At 30.8% G+C, this 17,556-nt stretch overlaps 1 protein-coding gene across 3 annotated transcripts; it reads left to right on the forward strand.

Annotated features, from left to right (window-relative positions):
• The first annotated feature begins 581 nt into the window (after nt 1–581).
• Nucleotides 582–10,488, forward strand: LOC148306662 (PSME3-interacting protein-like). Of its 3 annotated transcripts, none has more exons than XM_088264597.1 (7): nt 582–770; nt 2,239–2,337; nt 3,069–3,189; nt 4,820–4,940; nt 6,007–6,137; nt 7,242–7,384; nt 8,855–10,488. In XM_088264597.1, exons 1-6 carry the CDS (start codon nt 674–676, stop codon nt 7,375–7,377), a joined length of 705 nt encoding a protein of 234 aa, XP_088120723.1. In that variant the 5' UTR covers nt 582–673; the 3' UTR covers nt 7,378–7,384; nt 8,855–10,488. The 3 variants fall into 3 exon arrangements, with proteins under 3 accessions (XP_088120723.1, XP_088120721.1, XP_088120722.1); XM_088264595.1 differs by having other exon boundaries at nt 7,242–7,368; nt 8,855–10,203; XM_088264596.1 differs by having other exon boundaries at nt 595–770; nt 2,216–2,337; nt 7,242–7,368; nt 8,855–9,081.
• Nucleotides 10,489–17,556: the final 7,068 nt, after the last annotated feature.

Below are 17,556 nucleotides of genomic sequence, written 5' to 3' on the forward strand. Positions count from 1 at the left end.
TATATATATATATATATATATATATATATATATATATATATATATATATATATATATATATATATATATATATATATATATATATATATATATATATATATATATATATATATATATATATATATATATATATATATATATATATATATATATATATATATATATATATATATATATATATATATATATATATATATATATATATATATATATTATATATATATATATATATATATATATATATATATATATATATATATATATATATATATATATATATATATATATATATATATATATATATATATATATATATATATGTTCATATTTTTTTATTTTTAATTTTTTGATTAGTTATCGTCCCAGTACTCTGAAATCTCGCTACGGCTTATGCTACACTGTTTATCATGTCCCTACTCAGGCTTCAACTTTATAATATATTTATTTATTTATTTATACTGGCAATAAAGAAGTAAGTAAGTACTATACATTTCCAGCTGTTTAATTTCTTCTTCAACAACCACGAACCATAGAAGTTGTAAAAATATATTTAAAAAATATCTATGGGATATCTTCTCGTCTCCCCGCTGTCACGTTTGTGATATAGAATATTTAAGTCGTATTTGAACGTTCCATCTGAAGTATTACTGGATATATTAAAGAAATAAGTAGAATGAGTTCTGGTTTTATTTCTGAGGCGGAGATCGCCGAGGCTAAGAAACGCAGGCAGGAAGAATGGGAGAAGGTCAGAACGGCCGACCAGCCAGAAGGTAACTGATTTGACGTTTCTCTACGGTGTTTTTAAAAATATTTTTGTTGGACAAATAATTTAAAATAGTTACGTGAATAATCGAAGGCAGCTCTTTGAATATACTTTGGATTAGTTGGATGTATTACTTTTATAAAAAAATGCTAAATTTTGACATCGGCTTTAAAATTTGGCACGATTCCGTTTTTCATTTTCTATAAGTACATACTCCTATGTGTATTTATTTTAAGTAATATCAATACGAAAATTTCATTCATCGCTTCGAGATTTTCTTTCCAGATGTTAATTTTTACGCAGCATTGTAGCTTAATATTAAAATATTTATTCCAGCTATTTGATCAATATATGTAGTAGCATTTTTTTTTATAATGTTTTTGTTTTGTTTTTCGTTGACCTAGGTACCTATTTTAGAATTCTCGCATTTGAGACAAATTCACACAAAAAATACAATTATTTATTCAAAAATATTCCAAATTTTCCTTTCGAAATACAAACTGGTTAAAAAAAAAAACTATTTCGAATACAAACTGGTATAAAAATTATTAATTATTTTATTAGGCATCTAAAATAATTAGAGAAAGAAATTTACATGCATTTCATGAAGGTTTAAAAAATTCATTTCAATACAGGGTCATTCATTTTTCGGTTTCGAAAGAAAAGCCAAATAAAACACACACAGCAATATATTTTTTATAAATTTTTTATTTCATTATAAAGTTTGGACTTTGCCATTTAGTGTGAAAAAAATATCATTCAAATGGCATCTCGGTAAGATTTGATGCATGCCATTCTTTTGAGGTCGTTTTTAACCACTTTTTTGCACATTTCGTGGGGTTTTTCGGCCATAACTTGAGTAATGTTGGTTTTAAATGTGTCTAGAGCTCGGAAATTATTCGTATTAACATGGTCTTTTTGCATAGCCTCACAGAAAAAAATTCAAATAGAGTCAAATCGCATGATCTTGGTGGCCAATTGATGTCGCCAAAATGTGAAATTACGCGACTAGGAAACTTTTCACCCAATAAAGCCAGAATTAGTCGTGTTTTGTGGCTTGTTGCCCCATTTTGTTGGAACCACATACCGTCCAAGTCATGATCTTTAATCACCGCCAAAAAAAATCGGTTATCATTCGACCATATCGCTCCGAATGCCCATTGGCATTTTCGAAAAAATACAGGCCAATGACACCTTTCGACCATAGAGCACACCAAATATCAGTAACGAAATTACGACAAACTTACGACATCAGTAACGCTTCCACTCTTTTCAAAAATCTTCACAATTTAACCCATGCATTATCGTAAATGGCAAACATTTAACTAATATTATGACACTTGAAATGACAGTTGAGTTCGACAGGCGTCAAATGCTAGCGTTTTCATCTTGAAACTACGAAATGAATAACCCTGTATTTTGATTATAACTTTTATAAAAAATGTAGGGTAGTCTTTTTGTGTTTTTGTTAATAGAAGCTCCAGAGGAAACATATGATCCGAGGCCCCTCTATCAACGTTTGGAGGAGCAAAGGAATAAAAAAGAATCTGATTATGAAGAGGCCCACAAACTAAGTAAGTTCTTACTTGTAGCCCTTATTCGAACCAATGACGCAGAGGGCACTGCATCACATTGACACAGTGTTATCTTGATTGTTACTTACATTGAGGCAAAATCATTACTGCTGCTCTTCAGGTTCAGGGTAATAATAAATAAATAAGTGAAAAATCACAAATATTTATTTTGCTGAGAATCGAACCCGGGATCTCCAGCACGGTAGCCAAACACGCTTACCACTACAGTAAAAATGCGGAAATACTGGATAGACATTACGTAGATGTAGTAGAAAGACATTACTTGGATGAAAAATAAATTTTTCGAAAAATCTTATTTTTCGTCACAAAATTAACATGAAATTTTAAACTTAGTTTTTTTTTAAAGGAATAACCCGTAAAGACTCTATTTTAGAGGCATGTCTGCAGGCAGGTTACTTAGGAAAGGGAAGGTAGATGTAAAAAAATACATTACAAACACCTAGACCAATGGAAAATACTTATTTTTTATTTAAATTTTACTTGTTTAATACCACAAACAATACATTGTAAATAATACAAACCTGTATGACGAAAATGACGAAAAACAAGGTGGTTATTAAATTGAGTTTCAAGTTCCTTTATTTTTATTATTGTTGTTTTTTTTATTTTTGTTTGTATTATTGTCAAATGTAGCATGATTTAGGGACGAGAAAAGAATCAAACTTGCATTTTTTTCTCTTCCATTTATAATATGTTGTTGTTATTTACAGAAAATATGATACGTGGTTTGGACGATGATGAAGTTGGCTTTCTGGAATTAGTAGAGCAAAACAAAGCTTCTGTGGCCAGACAGATATCCCTAGAAGAGCAACGGGAGATGCGAGAGTTCAGGTAAATTTATCCCTACATTTAAAAAAAAAAAAAAATTGAGAAATAAAAAGACTTTGTTTTTGATTCACTCACATTTTTATTAACCAACTAGTTTCGGCAACAACCTGTTGCCCTCTTCAGGGTTTAATTTATGACAAAACAAATATAAAAAAGTTTTTTTTGGTTTTCATATATATGTTTAGTCATAAATTAAAACCTGAAGAGGGCAACAGGTTGTTGCCGAAACTAGTTGGTTAATAAAAATGTGAGTGGATCAAAAAAAAAGTCTTTTTATTTAAAAAGATAATATATCAATATGATCCACAAAGTTAATGCTTTCCATATTCAAAACAAAATCATTTATATTTATAAGTCCTCACTATGTTGGGTATTTCTATTAACACGTTGACTGCCACATCAATTTTCAGAATTATTGTTTAAAAAGCCAATTTTATTTAATCATTTTCAATCAAAATATTCTCTAACTGATTTTGAATAAATTTTTTATAATTATATTTTCTGTTCATTTATTAATAAATTTTGTGTTCATGTAAGCCAGCATTGATTTTTTGTTCTCTTCCCAGAATTCTTCCCGTGTATCCATTATAGCACTGATATACTAGGAATTTTATCTTAGCTGCAGGAATATGGCAAGTAAACACAGTATGAGATAACTCCTAGTCGGCTTCCTAGCAAAGAACGCAATCTATGATTTATCTCGTAATTGGCAGTTAACGTGTTAAAACTTATTTATGTTACTTGCAATATCGATATTAAATCACTAAACTTCTTTGTGAGTGTTTTTTACATTTTTTGTTTGCAATAATGTCGAAAACAATTCATAAACACTCATTTAAAAAAAATCTGAATAATTGTGACAAAATATTAGTTACCTTGGTATGTATATATGCTTACTGAGACGTTAGTCTACTGGTTTTAAGACATACTCATCTCTTTGCAGGACAATCACTACACCAGCATGCAAACAATACCACACACTACTACCATAACACTATTCACACACATACACCAACACAAAATATTGATCACATCGCTCACTCCTTTCAAGAACGTCATAAATAAAAAATCGTAAATTTTAAGTTGTTCATGTTTTCGGAATGCCCAGAAAATGTACTATATCCCAGCAAAAGAGGCATATTTTTAACTTAATATTAACCCGCTATAGGGCAGAAAGTGTTGTTTTTTCATTTTGAAGAAAAGGTATTGTTTAATTATTTTTTAAATAAACTGAATATTTTTCAAATGGAGAAAAAACCTTCAGGTTTTACCTAAAACGATGTGTTGCACAGTAAATAGTTCAGTAAGTGGCTTGATATTTATTTTTAATACATTGTATTATTTTTTTAAACTTTAAAAACGTTTTCCTGAAAAATCAAGTTTTTTGATTTGACGTTTTTTAAAGGAGTGAGTGACATGCGTTATTAGTTTCAATACGCACTGAGGGTGTCCGCCAAAGGGTGGTCAAAGATCTGTGGGTTGGGAAAAGTGAGATGGTGGAAAATTTAAATTACAATTTTGTACCTTCCCTTTTTTTATGTGCGAATATACAGTGTTGCCATTTTGATGAGATGTGTTCTTAAAAACTATGTTTTTGAAAATTAAATTTATTTCTTAATTATAATTTGACCAGGGAACGAGTGAGTACTGTACAAGATTCCGCAGAGAGAGAAAGACTACATCAGATAAGTGGAGTTCCACAATCGGCTAAGAAACCTACCATAGTAAATAATACCAAAAATAAATTACAAGGGGTGAGTATTGCCACTTCTGTATTCAATTATTGAATCACTAACTTTGTGATTTTGTATTTTATGACATTGAAATAATTTCATTAATTGATTCAGCAGTTACTTTGTGGTGTTATCTATCCATTTTAAATTAAGGTTTTACTCTAATATTTAGACTTTTCTTTACATACGGTGTTTGAAAATGATGCAGAATGCATCGAAACACGTGTCACATTAAATAAAAATAAAAATAATGGTATTTACCGAGTAAAACCTACATAAAAAAGGATTTTTTTTCTCAAATCATTAAAATTTAATATTGGATTAGTTATTGGGTAATTTATAAAGAATCATTTTTGTAAGAAATCTTTTCAAGCAATACAGCAACTTTAACATTTAAAACGACATTACAAATATTTGTCCGCCTTAGTGGCGTAATGGTCAGCGTGTTTAGCTACCGTGCTGGAGGTCCCGGGTTCGATTCCCAGGGGGGGTAAAAACAAATATTAGTGATTTTATACTGTATATTTATTTAATATTACCCTGGACTGGTTCCTGAAGCGCAAGAGTGATCACCTTGCCTTCATGTAAGTAATGATCAAGATAACACTGCGTCAATTCGATGCAGTGGCCTATGCACCATTGGGTGCGGAAAAGGGTTATGAGTGATGAGTGACAAATATTTGTTTTTCACATACCATATACCATCCTATTACTTCACTCAACTGCTTCCTCTTACTCCATTCTACATATGTATAAAGGTTTAAAATGTGTGATGAGATGCCTGAATGTATGAAGAATGAAAAGAGTTTGAATGAATTTAAAACGAAATGTTATGTTTTTTGTAAGAATGTTTTAATACATGTGACGTTAAATCAAGTGTTAATATTAGTTAGTATACTTAATGTAATATGAGAACTTAAGAAATAAAAAAAAAAAACAACTCTCCTAGCCCTGAAAACATAGTAAAAAAATAATATTTGAAGCATTATTTGTTTTTATTCTTCTATTTTATAATTTAAAAAATATATTATATGATTTTATCACTGGCGGGTAAATCGCTCCATCTGAATCTCAATATTTATTACAGGTAATTGTGAAGAAGCGGAAAGCCAGTGACTCAGATTCCTCCAAGAGTGAAGAGCCTGCCGCGAAGACTAGCAGAGCTCCGTCCAATAGAAGTACTGATAATGTCAAAGAAAATGGACACAGTGATCACAAGTGCGTAATTATCTTACACATTTCAGACATAAGATAATTATATACACATAGTTAAGACTTCAACAAAGAAATTGGTATATATGTATTATAATATTCATATAAAAACATTGGATTATTCCTTTTGTTTACCTTGAAATGAGGCCGGCGCAAAAGGTAAAAATACCCTTTTCGTCCTTAACCTTTTAACGGCGTTAACTTTGTTCCTGAGAGACGCCCGTGCGCGGTGGTATTTTGCTGTTTTTTAAATGATTACTTTTATCATGTATTTAGTTAAGAAACGATTTATTTTCCTAAACAAAAACTTTCAATGTGATTCATTGCCTTTTTGGTACTCTATAATATACTTGTGTCACATTATTCTTGAAATATATTGTAATATAAACAAATAAGATCGTAACATAAATAAATCAAAGCACGCATCGTGTGTCACTCTTACCCACTGGCGATGCGTAGCGTCGAGAGTGAGACAGATATAGGGCATGATAATGGCGCGGACTAATTACCGACCTCAAGAAAAATCAGGGATCTGTTCTTTTATTTATCCTTGTGATGTTACAAATTATTAGTCAGATATTTCAACAGATGTCATAAGGCCAAGGAATGACGTATTATTTTATCTAAAGTTCCACACCATGAAAAAATCCCTCCAAGTTGAACTGAGGTTCGAAACTTGGAGAAAAATGAAAACACATACGGTTGTGTCAGCCGCGTATGGGGCATGTTTTGTGAAAACACATACGGTTATGCGAGCCGCGTGGATCCGGCTAAGCATCAATCGACTGAATGTATAAACGCAGTGTTTTCTTGATCGTCAATACATGAAGGAAAGGTGATCAGCCCTCCGCTTCAGGTACCAGTCCAGGGTAACATTGAATAAATGTTACAGTGAAAAATCACTTATATTTGTTTGACCTACCCTGTGGGAATTGAACTCGGGACCTCCAGTGTGGTAGCCGAGCGTGGTCACCATTACACTATGGAGGCGAACGTAACCTAACATAACTTTGATGATAATGTGTATTATCGCTTGTGTTTGTGAACCTAACCTAACCTAACTTTAATGAATGATTTGATTATAATGTGTATTATCGCTTGTGTTTGTAGAGTGAGTACATCGCCGCAAGACAAGTCAAAGGGGGCTGCATCGGGAATGCGCTGCATAGGAATACTGCCCGGGATAGGGCCCTACGGGGACTCGAGTGATTCAGACGCCTCCAGCGACAGTGATGATGTAAAGTGAACCGTTTGTTAGTCCTCAAATTATATCATACATTTTATCTAACGCATTTTCTTGCTTACAACTCACAATCCTCACAAATTGCACCCAATTTTGATTTTTTATATTTAATTTAACTCATTATTAACCGGTTCTCCGCCTTTAGCGCTTAAAACGTTCTCCTATGCCGTGCTCGCCAGGCCGGCCATAGATAATTAGCGTGCAAATGCGCTCATCTTTGTCCTTGTTTCTAGCCTATCGCTCACTCCTTTTAAGAACGTCATAAATCAAAAAGCTTGATTTTTCAGGAGAACGTTTTTAAAGTTTAAAAATGTAATACAATGTATTCAAAATAAATTTCAAGCCACTTATTGAACTTTTTACTGTGCAACAGATCTTTTTAGGTAAAACCTGAAGGTTCTTTCTCCATTTGAAAAATACTAAGTATATTTAAAAAAATAATTAAACAATACCTTTTCTTCAAAATGCAAAAACAACACTTTCTGCCCCGTAGCAGGTAAATATTGAGTTTAAAATATGCCGCTTTTGCTGGGATATAGTACATTTTCTGGGCATTCCGAAAACATGCACAACTGAATTGACGATTTTTGATTTATGACGTTCTTGAAAGGAGTGAGCGATATGTCAAGCATTTCATTTTAATAATTTATAATACCGAACACAGACATATATATATTTATCACCATAAAATGTACATTCTTGTAAGACTCCATAATATATTTTAAATATATACAAAAAAATATAATTTTCGTAGGTTTTACTTTTCTTAAAATGTTACGGCCCACCGGGAACAGCCTTACTAATACCTCCTGGCACTTAATAAGTTAATTAACTTGAGGGAGAAGGAACAGAACATTCAGAGTAAACATTTCTGAAAATTAAGTATGTTTTTGCTGATTGAATTAATCTGTCCCGGAGTGTGGTCGTACATGGTCATCCAAACAAAACTTTCCTCAAAGTAGTATGGGCGTACATGAACAGCCGCACTTAAAACTAAAGCCCTGTGACATTTATTTATAAAATGGCATTTTTACTGCCGTCTGTGGTTGTATTTAAACACTAAAACTTCAATCCTGATTTTTTTCAGTTCTACGTTTGTGAGACATTATCCTAATGACACTGTCAAAGAAAATCCATAAAAAATGAAAACATTCGTAATTTAAATTAAATTCATGTTTACTAGTGTAATTATTTTTATTATTTATATTTATTACATATTTAAAATATGTTGCTAATAGTATTGACTTTGATAAAAAATTATAAAAAGTATAATTTTTTTATTAAAAACTCACTCCCTAAATACAGTTTTATCCACAGAAACTTACTCCCGGACAGGTTAGTGACCAAAGAAGGTTTTGCAAAATTATTTTTACTGTTTTATTTTTATGGTATTATAACACTGTGATATTACACAAAGTGAACGATGAATGATAAGGAGAGTGATCTAATTCTACCTAACTAAATAAGTTCTATATTTCAGGATCATCATCCCCATCCCCTCTTTGACCTTTTGGGGAGGAAGCAAGAGTGTAAACAGAAGGCAGAAGCCAAGAGTTAGGCAGAAACTCTACTCCATACTTCTCCTTTCACCCTTTCCCTTTGCGAGCGCGCCGGCATCACCACCTACCCCCTCGTATTAGCCAGAGAAATTCCCCGAGACTGTGAAGGGTAGCATTGTAATGAGCATTTCAATATTGTGATAGAGGAGATTTTTTTAATACTCAACATTCGCTCCCCGAAATCAAACACTTGATAATGATATTTCTTAATAAAAAAAATGTATCGTATTGTATGAAAAAATATTATTATACTTGTCTCAATTTGAGATGAAGCGTCTATTGTTTTTGTATGAAAGAAGATAGAAGCCTGGCATTTGGCTGGGTTAAGTGATTACTCTATACACTTGTGTAACGTTCAACATTCTGCCCATTATTTAACATCCATATTGCATTAATTTTTAAATACATACTTGCATTTGTATGGTGTTTGGCAAGAAATAGAGATTTTTTAAATTTTTTTAAAATCATGTCTATATATGTATTTACTGTTGTTGGATTCCTTTAGTATGTTATATGATAGATTTGGCATTTTGGCTGATGTTGGCACCTTCAGTTGATAAATTTATGGAGTATATAGCTTACCGTAATTAAATAGGTGGGATTCATTCCGAATTAAATCACATACATATTTATTTTTCAGGAGAGAGCCTGAAATAACATTTCAATTTTTAGATACATACTTCTATTTAACCAATTGATTATCAACATTTCTTTATTTTATCTCAAGTTGGGACACCTATAATATTCATATATCATCCATAGAGTGAATAATCCAACGTCAGACAAAATAAACAATGATAATAAAATTCATAAAATATATAAAAATACAGAATTTTTTATTTGTGCATAATATGTAGAAGGTAAGATATGTCTATACTTTTTCAAATAAATATGCCTGTTAGCATGTTTTTTTAAATTGCAGAATAAAGAGTGACTGTTCACACTTTTCTGCATAAATAGTATCGCACTAAGTTGTCTTCACTATCACTTTTCTTTTCATGGTTTTTATTTATTATTATTTCAACATTATTGTGAATTAAAATGTATTTAACCAATGAATGACTTCAAAATCTCGTGATCATTGAGGGAAAGATGTACTTAATAAATGCGAATGTTGAGTTTTGGAAAATGGTCTGGACACATTTATACTAAATACAGTGCGAAAAAATGCTACTAAATACAGTGTGAAGAAAGATCTGTTGTGCTGGAAATTAGAGTTATGTAGTCCATATACGATTTTAAAAGTTTTCACAGCGTAGTTCAAGTTTGATAATAAGCAGAAATTAAAATTTGATAAAAATTGTTCTTTGGCTAGTGCGATATGTTGCTATGTTTGAATGCCGCGCGTTTTCTAGCTGTTTGTGAGATGACGCCAACATGCGTGCGTGAATGTATTTTCTTACGTATAAATATCTGTATAAACTCATTAAAAATGCTGTGACTGGGTTTGTTAAAAGTAATAATTAGTCGTAACTTGATTAGGTCCGCGGGCAATCTAATTGTCCTTGTTTTAGCCCACTTTTTAATCTGGAATTTGATTTTATGAAAAATAAAATGTTAAACTGAAGATTAACCCATTGCACCACTAATAAGGATGATATAATTTGTTCATACAACACACTACATATTTAATTATGACACTTTTTTTTATTACAGTAACATAAGGACTATATTTCACACTAAATAAAAATGGTAAAACTTAAATACATATTTTTTTTGTTTGTATAATTTATTATTATTATTATTATGTAGATGTAATGTTGTTTTGGTGGTTTTGTGTACACTAAAGGAAAAAATGTGTGATTTGCTCCGCGGGCCGCAGGTTGGCCACTCTCGCTTTAAAGCATTCTGGCATATGGAGAGCCACCATATATTTCTCACATTACCATCCAGATTCGCTCTTCTTTTCCTTCAAGGAACACGTTTTCTATAATCTCCATGGGTTTTGTTTGACTGGATTTGGTGGAATTTATTTCTATTATTTCATCCATTTGATGAAATATTACAAGCGCGACTAGTTTGTTTACGAGTGCGTTCGGCCATTTCGGAGGTATTGACAGATGTTAAAATATTGTAATATTTTGTAACAAATAATGTGAAACAAATTGTGATTATTACATTTTATTATGAAACCAGTAACCTAAATGTACTTATTTATGTCATTTTTATGAATAAAGTTATTGTCATTCAGTTTCAATGCAAAAAGAATCACTTCAAAGGCAAACTGGTATTTCGCTGGCTTTGTGTTGCAATGGGTTAAATAGTTGCGTTGTTTTGATTAATGTAAGAATTTCAAGTTGAAATGAAAATCAACTGTGTTTTTTAGTGCTTTTGTGTAGTATATAAAATGGTTTTACTTTATTTATAATAAGTAATTTTGATGGAAGAAATTCAGAATAAGTTCATATTGTATATTTTTATAGCGTTTACAGTCTGCCAGTCTTGAATGAAACTAAATAAGAGTCGGATTATTTGAAGTTCTCATAAAAGAAATCAACAAATTATTTATTGATTTGGCGTTTAATTTGTAGAACTCCATTTTAATTTTTGTATTAATTTTTAAATCAAGCACATATTTTTTGAGTCTACCAAGTTGTATTTTATTAAAAAACACTTAAATATTAAGTTAATTTCGCCTAGTTATGGCATTTAAAAAAAAAATTAAATGCCATAACTAGGCGAAACAATTGTCACAATGTTAATTTTTATGTGTTTTTTAATAAAATACAACTTAGTAGACTTAAAAAATCTGTTTGATTTAAAAATTAATACATGAATCAACAAATTAGTGATCAATGCAATGAATTATAACACATTGTTGTCAGGCGGTGTTTTCGTCAACCCCGACCCTAATTAGTCTACTAATTAGGATCGTATACTAATCGCAAGTAACCTCAAACCCAATTCCGATCTGTACAATGTTTTTTGGAGTCTCCCGCTTTACTAAAAGTAAGCAAATAGAATGCCTATAAGTGTTTCCGCTCTCTATTAATAGTATGTAAAAGAGGCTTCGTACAAGTAAAATTTGCGAGAAGGCACGATGATTGCGTAATCGCGTTGTATTAGGACGACGCCTAATTGTTTTAATTATCAGCACATAGAAACATTTAAAAAAAATTTCAATTTTTATTTTATTTTGTTAAGAGTTTTGGCCATCACCGAAAAGCAGCTGAAAAGTTTAGTTTGTTTTTCTAACCGATGTAAAATTTTACAAGAAAAAGACTTTTTAGTATTTTTTAAAAGTGATATGTTAAAAGCATTGTTTAAATAGTAAAAAAGTGCTACAAAAATATAAATTTAAGAAAATGAATGTGTTGAAGATGGTGTTTAGAATAGGATATGCAAAAGTTTGATGAAGAGCAGCGTTAACAGAAGTAATTAAGGTTTGGTAAAAAAAACATTAATAAAACGAGTTCTATGATGAGGTGCAAAATTTTTTTTTCGTGAGGATAGAGGTGCAATAAAAAATATCTGCAACAATAATGTTTAGTAGGAATGTTGCCAGCTAGGCAGAAAAACACACGTTTTTGGACAACTCTAAATTGATGCTCTTTTTTTTATTCACTTACTTTTATTTGCTGTTTAAGGTGGACCTTGTTTACGACACTAAAAATAACTACTTTTTTTCATATTCTTTATTTATTAAGAAATGCTTTGGCAAGTATCAAACATATCTTTTATTTATTTTAACTTCATCTACAAAAAAAGTACATTGGCGGGCTTATTGCTAAGAAATCTGTGTTAAATTTATTTATAGTATTTTTACTTAATGTCTGGTAAATGCAAAATAATTCCATTCAAAATCTTATAAGGGTCGCTTCTTACGGCTTCTTACGGCTTCTTACAGCTGTGCAGTCAAAGTTGCAAATTGACAACCAGCCACAAATGCAGCGATTTTGACAATTTTCATGCCAAATTTTGCATTTTAATCAATGCTCTTATAAAACACAGATCCAAAGTAGATTTTAAATTAACTTTATATGTTTTTTTAAGTATATAGGTCTTTTTGTTATTTAACTTACTCTAAAATAATCAGGTTAAAATTTTTCAGATTGTAAACAAAGTTCCACCCTTAAATAATATTGTTCTTGGTAATTAGATTCTTTTATAACATACTCTGTTAATACATTGTTGTCAAGCGGTTTTTCATCAATCCCGACCCTAATTAGCATACTAATTAGGGTTGCATACTAATCATAAGTAACCGCAAACCCGATTCCGATCTGTACAATGTTTTTTGGTGTCTCGCGCTCTATCAAAAGTAAGCAAATAGAATGCTTATAAGCAATTCCTGCTCTACTACAGTATGTAAAATACGCTTTTAAGCATTTTCTGCAAACAATGTGTTAATGTTAAATGTAGATGTTTCGTAAGAGATTTTTAGTTTCCCATTCCTACCATTCTAAAACTAAGCCATTTTCTGCTGAATTATCTGAGAACTAAACTTCTAAACTCAATGATATTATGAGACTTAACTAAGGAGAAGCATGTTATAAAAAATAATACCTATGGAATACATACTGACATATCGCTCACTCCTTTCAACAACGTCATATATCAAAAAACTTGATTTGTCAGGAAATTTTTTTAAAGTTTAAGAAAAGAATAAAATGTATTAAAAATAAATATCCAGCCACTTATTGAACTTTTTACTGTGCAACAGATGTTAATAGGTAAAACCTGAAGGTTTTTTCTCCATTTGAAAAATATTTAGTATATTTAAAAAAATAATTAAAAAATATATTTTCTTCAAAATGCAAGAACAACACTTTCTGCCCTGTAGCAGGTAAATATTAAGTTAAAAATATACTACTTTTGCTGGGATAAAGTACATTTTCTGGGCATTCCAAAAACATGCACAACTGAAAATTTACAATTTTTAATATATGACGTTGTTGAAAGGAGTGAGTGATATTTCTGTTCCTAAATAAGACTGCACAATAATCAGTTTTCAAATGTATTTTATGATTGAGGAGTATGATGTATGAGATGGCATATTTTTTATTAGTATTGAAACCATTGGAGTGCGCTGAAACATAATTTCTTTAATATTTACTGAAAAAGTATTAATGAATATGTTAATTTTGCAATTTAAAAGCATATTATTTGAGTAACTCAAATCGTTTGACAAAATTATGATATTTAACAATGATATAGTTTTTTTTTGTATTTCATATTTAAATTCGTTAGAAAATGTTAATTTATTTTCAATATTTAAATGTTACAGTAGCTTTTTGTAAGATCTTTCCGAACTAGATAAAACTTTTAAAACCTTCAATAATTTTTTTATATTAAAAGCATTTTTAACTTTGTGGTATGGTAATATAACACTCCTTATCATGTATCGTTCACTTTGTGTAATACCATTTAATTTTAAGTGGTATTACACAAAGTGAACGATGAATGATAAGGAGAGTGTTATCCTTTAAAACATTTAATCTGGCTTGTCATATTTAATTCTTCTTCATTTGTTACTGCATATAAAAGCTGTGTTAGCAAAATTTAAGTGTCTAAAGTTATACTATGTAAAATGTTTTAGACTTTTAATATGTACACAACTCTGAATGCTAAGGATTTGAAGGCTCAAACTGATTTGTATATTTGATTCGGGGAAAATGTGATTTTTATATAATACTTAATAAATAACTTAAACATACACTAATATTGTTTTATTTCCACATAAATGTTTATGACAACCTGTACCGAATACGCGTTACTGTGGCTCAGTCTAGTTAAATGGAAAATAAATGAAACAGAAAAGTATACATTTTTAATATGTTTCATTTCGTAATGCTTGCGAAGCAATGAAAATGATCAAAAATCTATGAAACAACAATGAAATAGAAAACAATGTATATATGCTAAGTGCCAGTAGGTGTCAAGAAGCAAGCTGTTGCCCATGAGCAATGTTTAGTATTGAGTATGCTGCTGCTACATTCAACAGATGCAAACAAAGCATGTTTTTCCCTGACAGGTAAATAAAAACATGCGAATGCAACATTATGTCACAAGCTAGGACACAAAATACCGTACCCTCTTCTAGTGGAACGGGAGGTCTGCTGATGACAGTCAAAAGTCCGCCTTCTCCTGAGGAGTGCAACGTGGTTTCCTCCCAGCAATGAGCAAATGCTGACAAGTTCCTGATTGGCCCACACTAGATTATCCCTCCTGTTCCCAACACAGATTCAAATTAAAACATATCAAATTAGTTAGAAGGAACAAAAATCCACTAAATAATCTACAAACGTTGTACATAATAAGCAAAGTAAAAATAGTAAATGCGATTCCCATCTAAAAAAAAACTTTTTGATTTTTTTAAAAGCAATTGGTAAATAACTGCTGACAATTAAGATTTTGAACAAACAAATTTTACATTTCATTTTTTTTTAGATTATATAAATACATACATGTATTCGAATACAACTTTGTGTCAAAATTTCAAAGCAATTGGTGAATAACTTTAGATGATTTAAGATTATGAATAAACGAACGAACGCTGGGCGCCTTAAGGCCTACATCTCAAGCGTTCTAATCACAACGCGCTCGGCCGCGCTGAGGACTAGGCTAGTGTATTGCAGTCGCTCATTTTTTTAGATTATACATTGGAATAAGACTTTTTGTAGAAAATATATTTAAAATATATTTTTAAATATTTTTTGAGTCCTTACCTTTCAATAACTACTTTATTTTCAAAACCGTATATTTATTTCGAAAACAACTAATTTTTAAATATTATTTTTTGACATCTCAACATAGATGAAGATGAATATGGAAGCCTGGGGATTTACTGGGCTTACGACCGTCACGGGCTGATACAAGTTATCATTTTACACACGTATAACATTCACCAATTCTACCCATGATTGACAACTACATTACTCAAATTCTTGAAACATCGAAATAAGTATATGGTTAAATTTCGAAACAAAGTGTTTTGAATCACTAGAATTTCACTAGAGACATCTATTGGTGAGATAAAGAAGTTTTTTTATTGAGTAGAAACTCTTTCATTTGTATGTGAGGTCCGAATCCTGGATTATTATGGAATTTGGTGAATGTTACACGTGTGTAAAGTGATCACTTAAACCAGCCTATGATGGTCGTAAGCCATGTAAATGCCCACACTTCCATATCCATTTTCGTCTATGCTGAAATTGAAAAAAACAGTATTAAAATTCATGTTACCTGTTTTTAGAGAAAATTAAGTTGCAATTTAACGTATATTGGGCCTTAAAATATACAAATGTGTATTATAAAAGACGCGTTATAAATGGCTTCTATTGTTTACATATCGCTCACTCCTTTCGAGAACGTCATAAATCAAAAATCGTCTATTTTCAGTTGTGCATGTTTTCGAAATGCCCAGAAAATGTACTATATCCCAGCAAAAGAGGCATATTTTTAACTTAATATTTACCGGCTACAGGGCAGAAAGTGTTGTTTTTGCATTTTGAAGAAAAGATATGGTTTAATATTAAAAAAAAACTAAATACTGTTCAAATGGAGAAAAAACCTTCAGGTTTTACCTAAAAAGATCTGTTGCACAGTAAAAAGTTCAATAAGTAGCTTGATATTTATTTTTTATACATTGTATTATATTTTTAAAGTTTAAAAACGTTCTCTTGAAAAATCAAGCTATTTGATTTATGACGGTCTTGAAAGGAGTGAGCGATATCTGTAGGTGTTCAAACATTTCTATTGAAGTTTAAAAAGTATCATTTGCAAGATAGCATTTTTTAAATTTGTATTTTTACGATATTTTGAAGAATGGAAGTAATAAAACGCCCTCCGAATCACATTTTGCGACCAGTGCACACTCATTAATGAATTGTTCTGTTCGGCTATTTCTAGACTTCCAGGAATGCCTTCCTCCAGAAATTATTCCGCTCGTTAAATAACTTTTCCGCGAACGATCCCTTGACGCCTGGGACCAATCGTAAATCCAAGTTTCATTGTTTCCACGATGTCCTATTTCGGGTTATGACATTGCTCTTGATGGATGACGATCGATCACGCTGTTCTTATCTTTGGGCGAAAGCGTGGGTTCAAAATTATTGCATCTACGCGAATTTCAATGCTAGTGAAATGTTTGAGGCATCACACATTTAAGTGCAGATATATGGTACGTACATAAACAAAAAGATGAAGTTTTATACACGTGTAATTTACAATTTGATATTTACAATTTGATATAAAATGCTACTTCTGTCTAAATGGTTTTACCCATTTCAAAATTCGCTAACTCCAGCTGCAAAAAATCTAATGGCGTAACTCACTCCGCTCACTCCTTTCAACAAGATTATATATTAATAAACTTGATTTTTCAGGAGATCGTTTTAAAAGTTTAAAAATATAATAAAATGTATTAAAAATAAATATCAAGCAACTTATTCAACTTTTTACTGTGCAACACATCTTTTTAGGTGAAACCTGAATGTTTTATCTCCATTTGAAAAATATATAGGATATTCAAAAAAATAATTTAACAATACCTTTTCCTCAAAATGCTAAAACAATACTTTCTGCCCTGTAGCGGGTAAATATTAAATAAAAAATATGCCGCTTTTGCTTGGGTATAGTACATTTTCTAGGCATTCCGAAAACATGCACAACTGAAAATTGA

This window comes from Brachycentrus maculatus, unplaced genomic scaffold (genome assembly GCF_059751285.1).
Source record: "Brachycentrus maculatus isolate JH-2025_06_01 unplaced genomic scaffold, ASM5975128v1 h1tg000234l, whole genome shotgun sequence".
In the NCBI taxonomy this organism is placed as follows: Eukaryota; Metazoa; Arthropoda; class Insecta; order Trichoptera; family Brachycentridae; genus Brachycentrus; species Brachycentrus maculatus.

What these genes read in the sequence shown, in the direction of transcription:
- LOC148306662 (XM_088264595.1), top strand. Translation starts at nt 674, where the DNA reads ATGAGTTCTGGTTTTATTTCTGAGGCGGAGATCGCCGAGGCTAAGAAA. An exon ending in AACGGCCGACCAGCCAGAAG is followed by an intron (nt 771 to 2,238) that starts GTAACTGATTTG and finishes TTTTGTTAATAG; the next exon opens with AAGCTCCAGAGGAAACATAT. An exon ending in TGAAGAGGCCCACAAACTAA is followed by an intron (nt 2,338 to 3,068) that starts GTAAGTTCTTAC and finishes TGTTATTTACAG; the next exon opens with AAAATATGATACGTGGTTTG.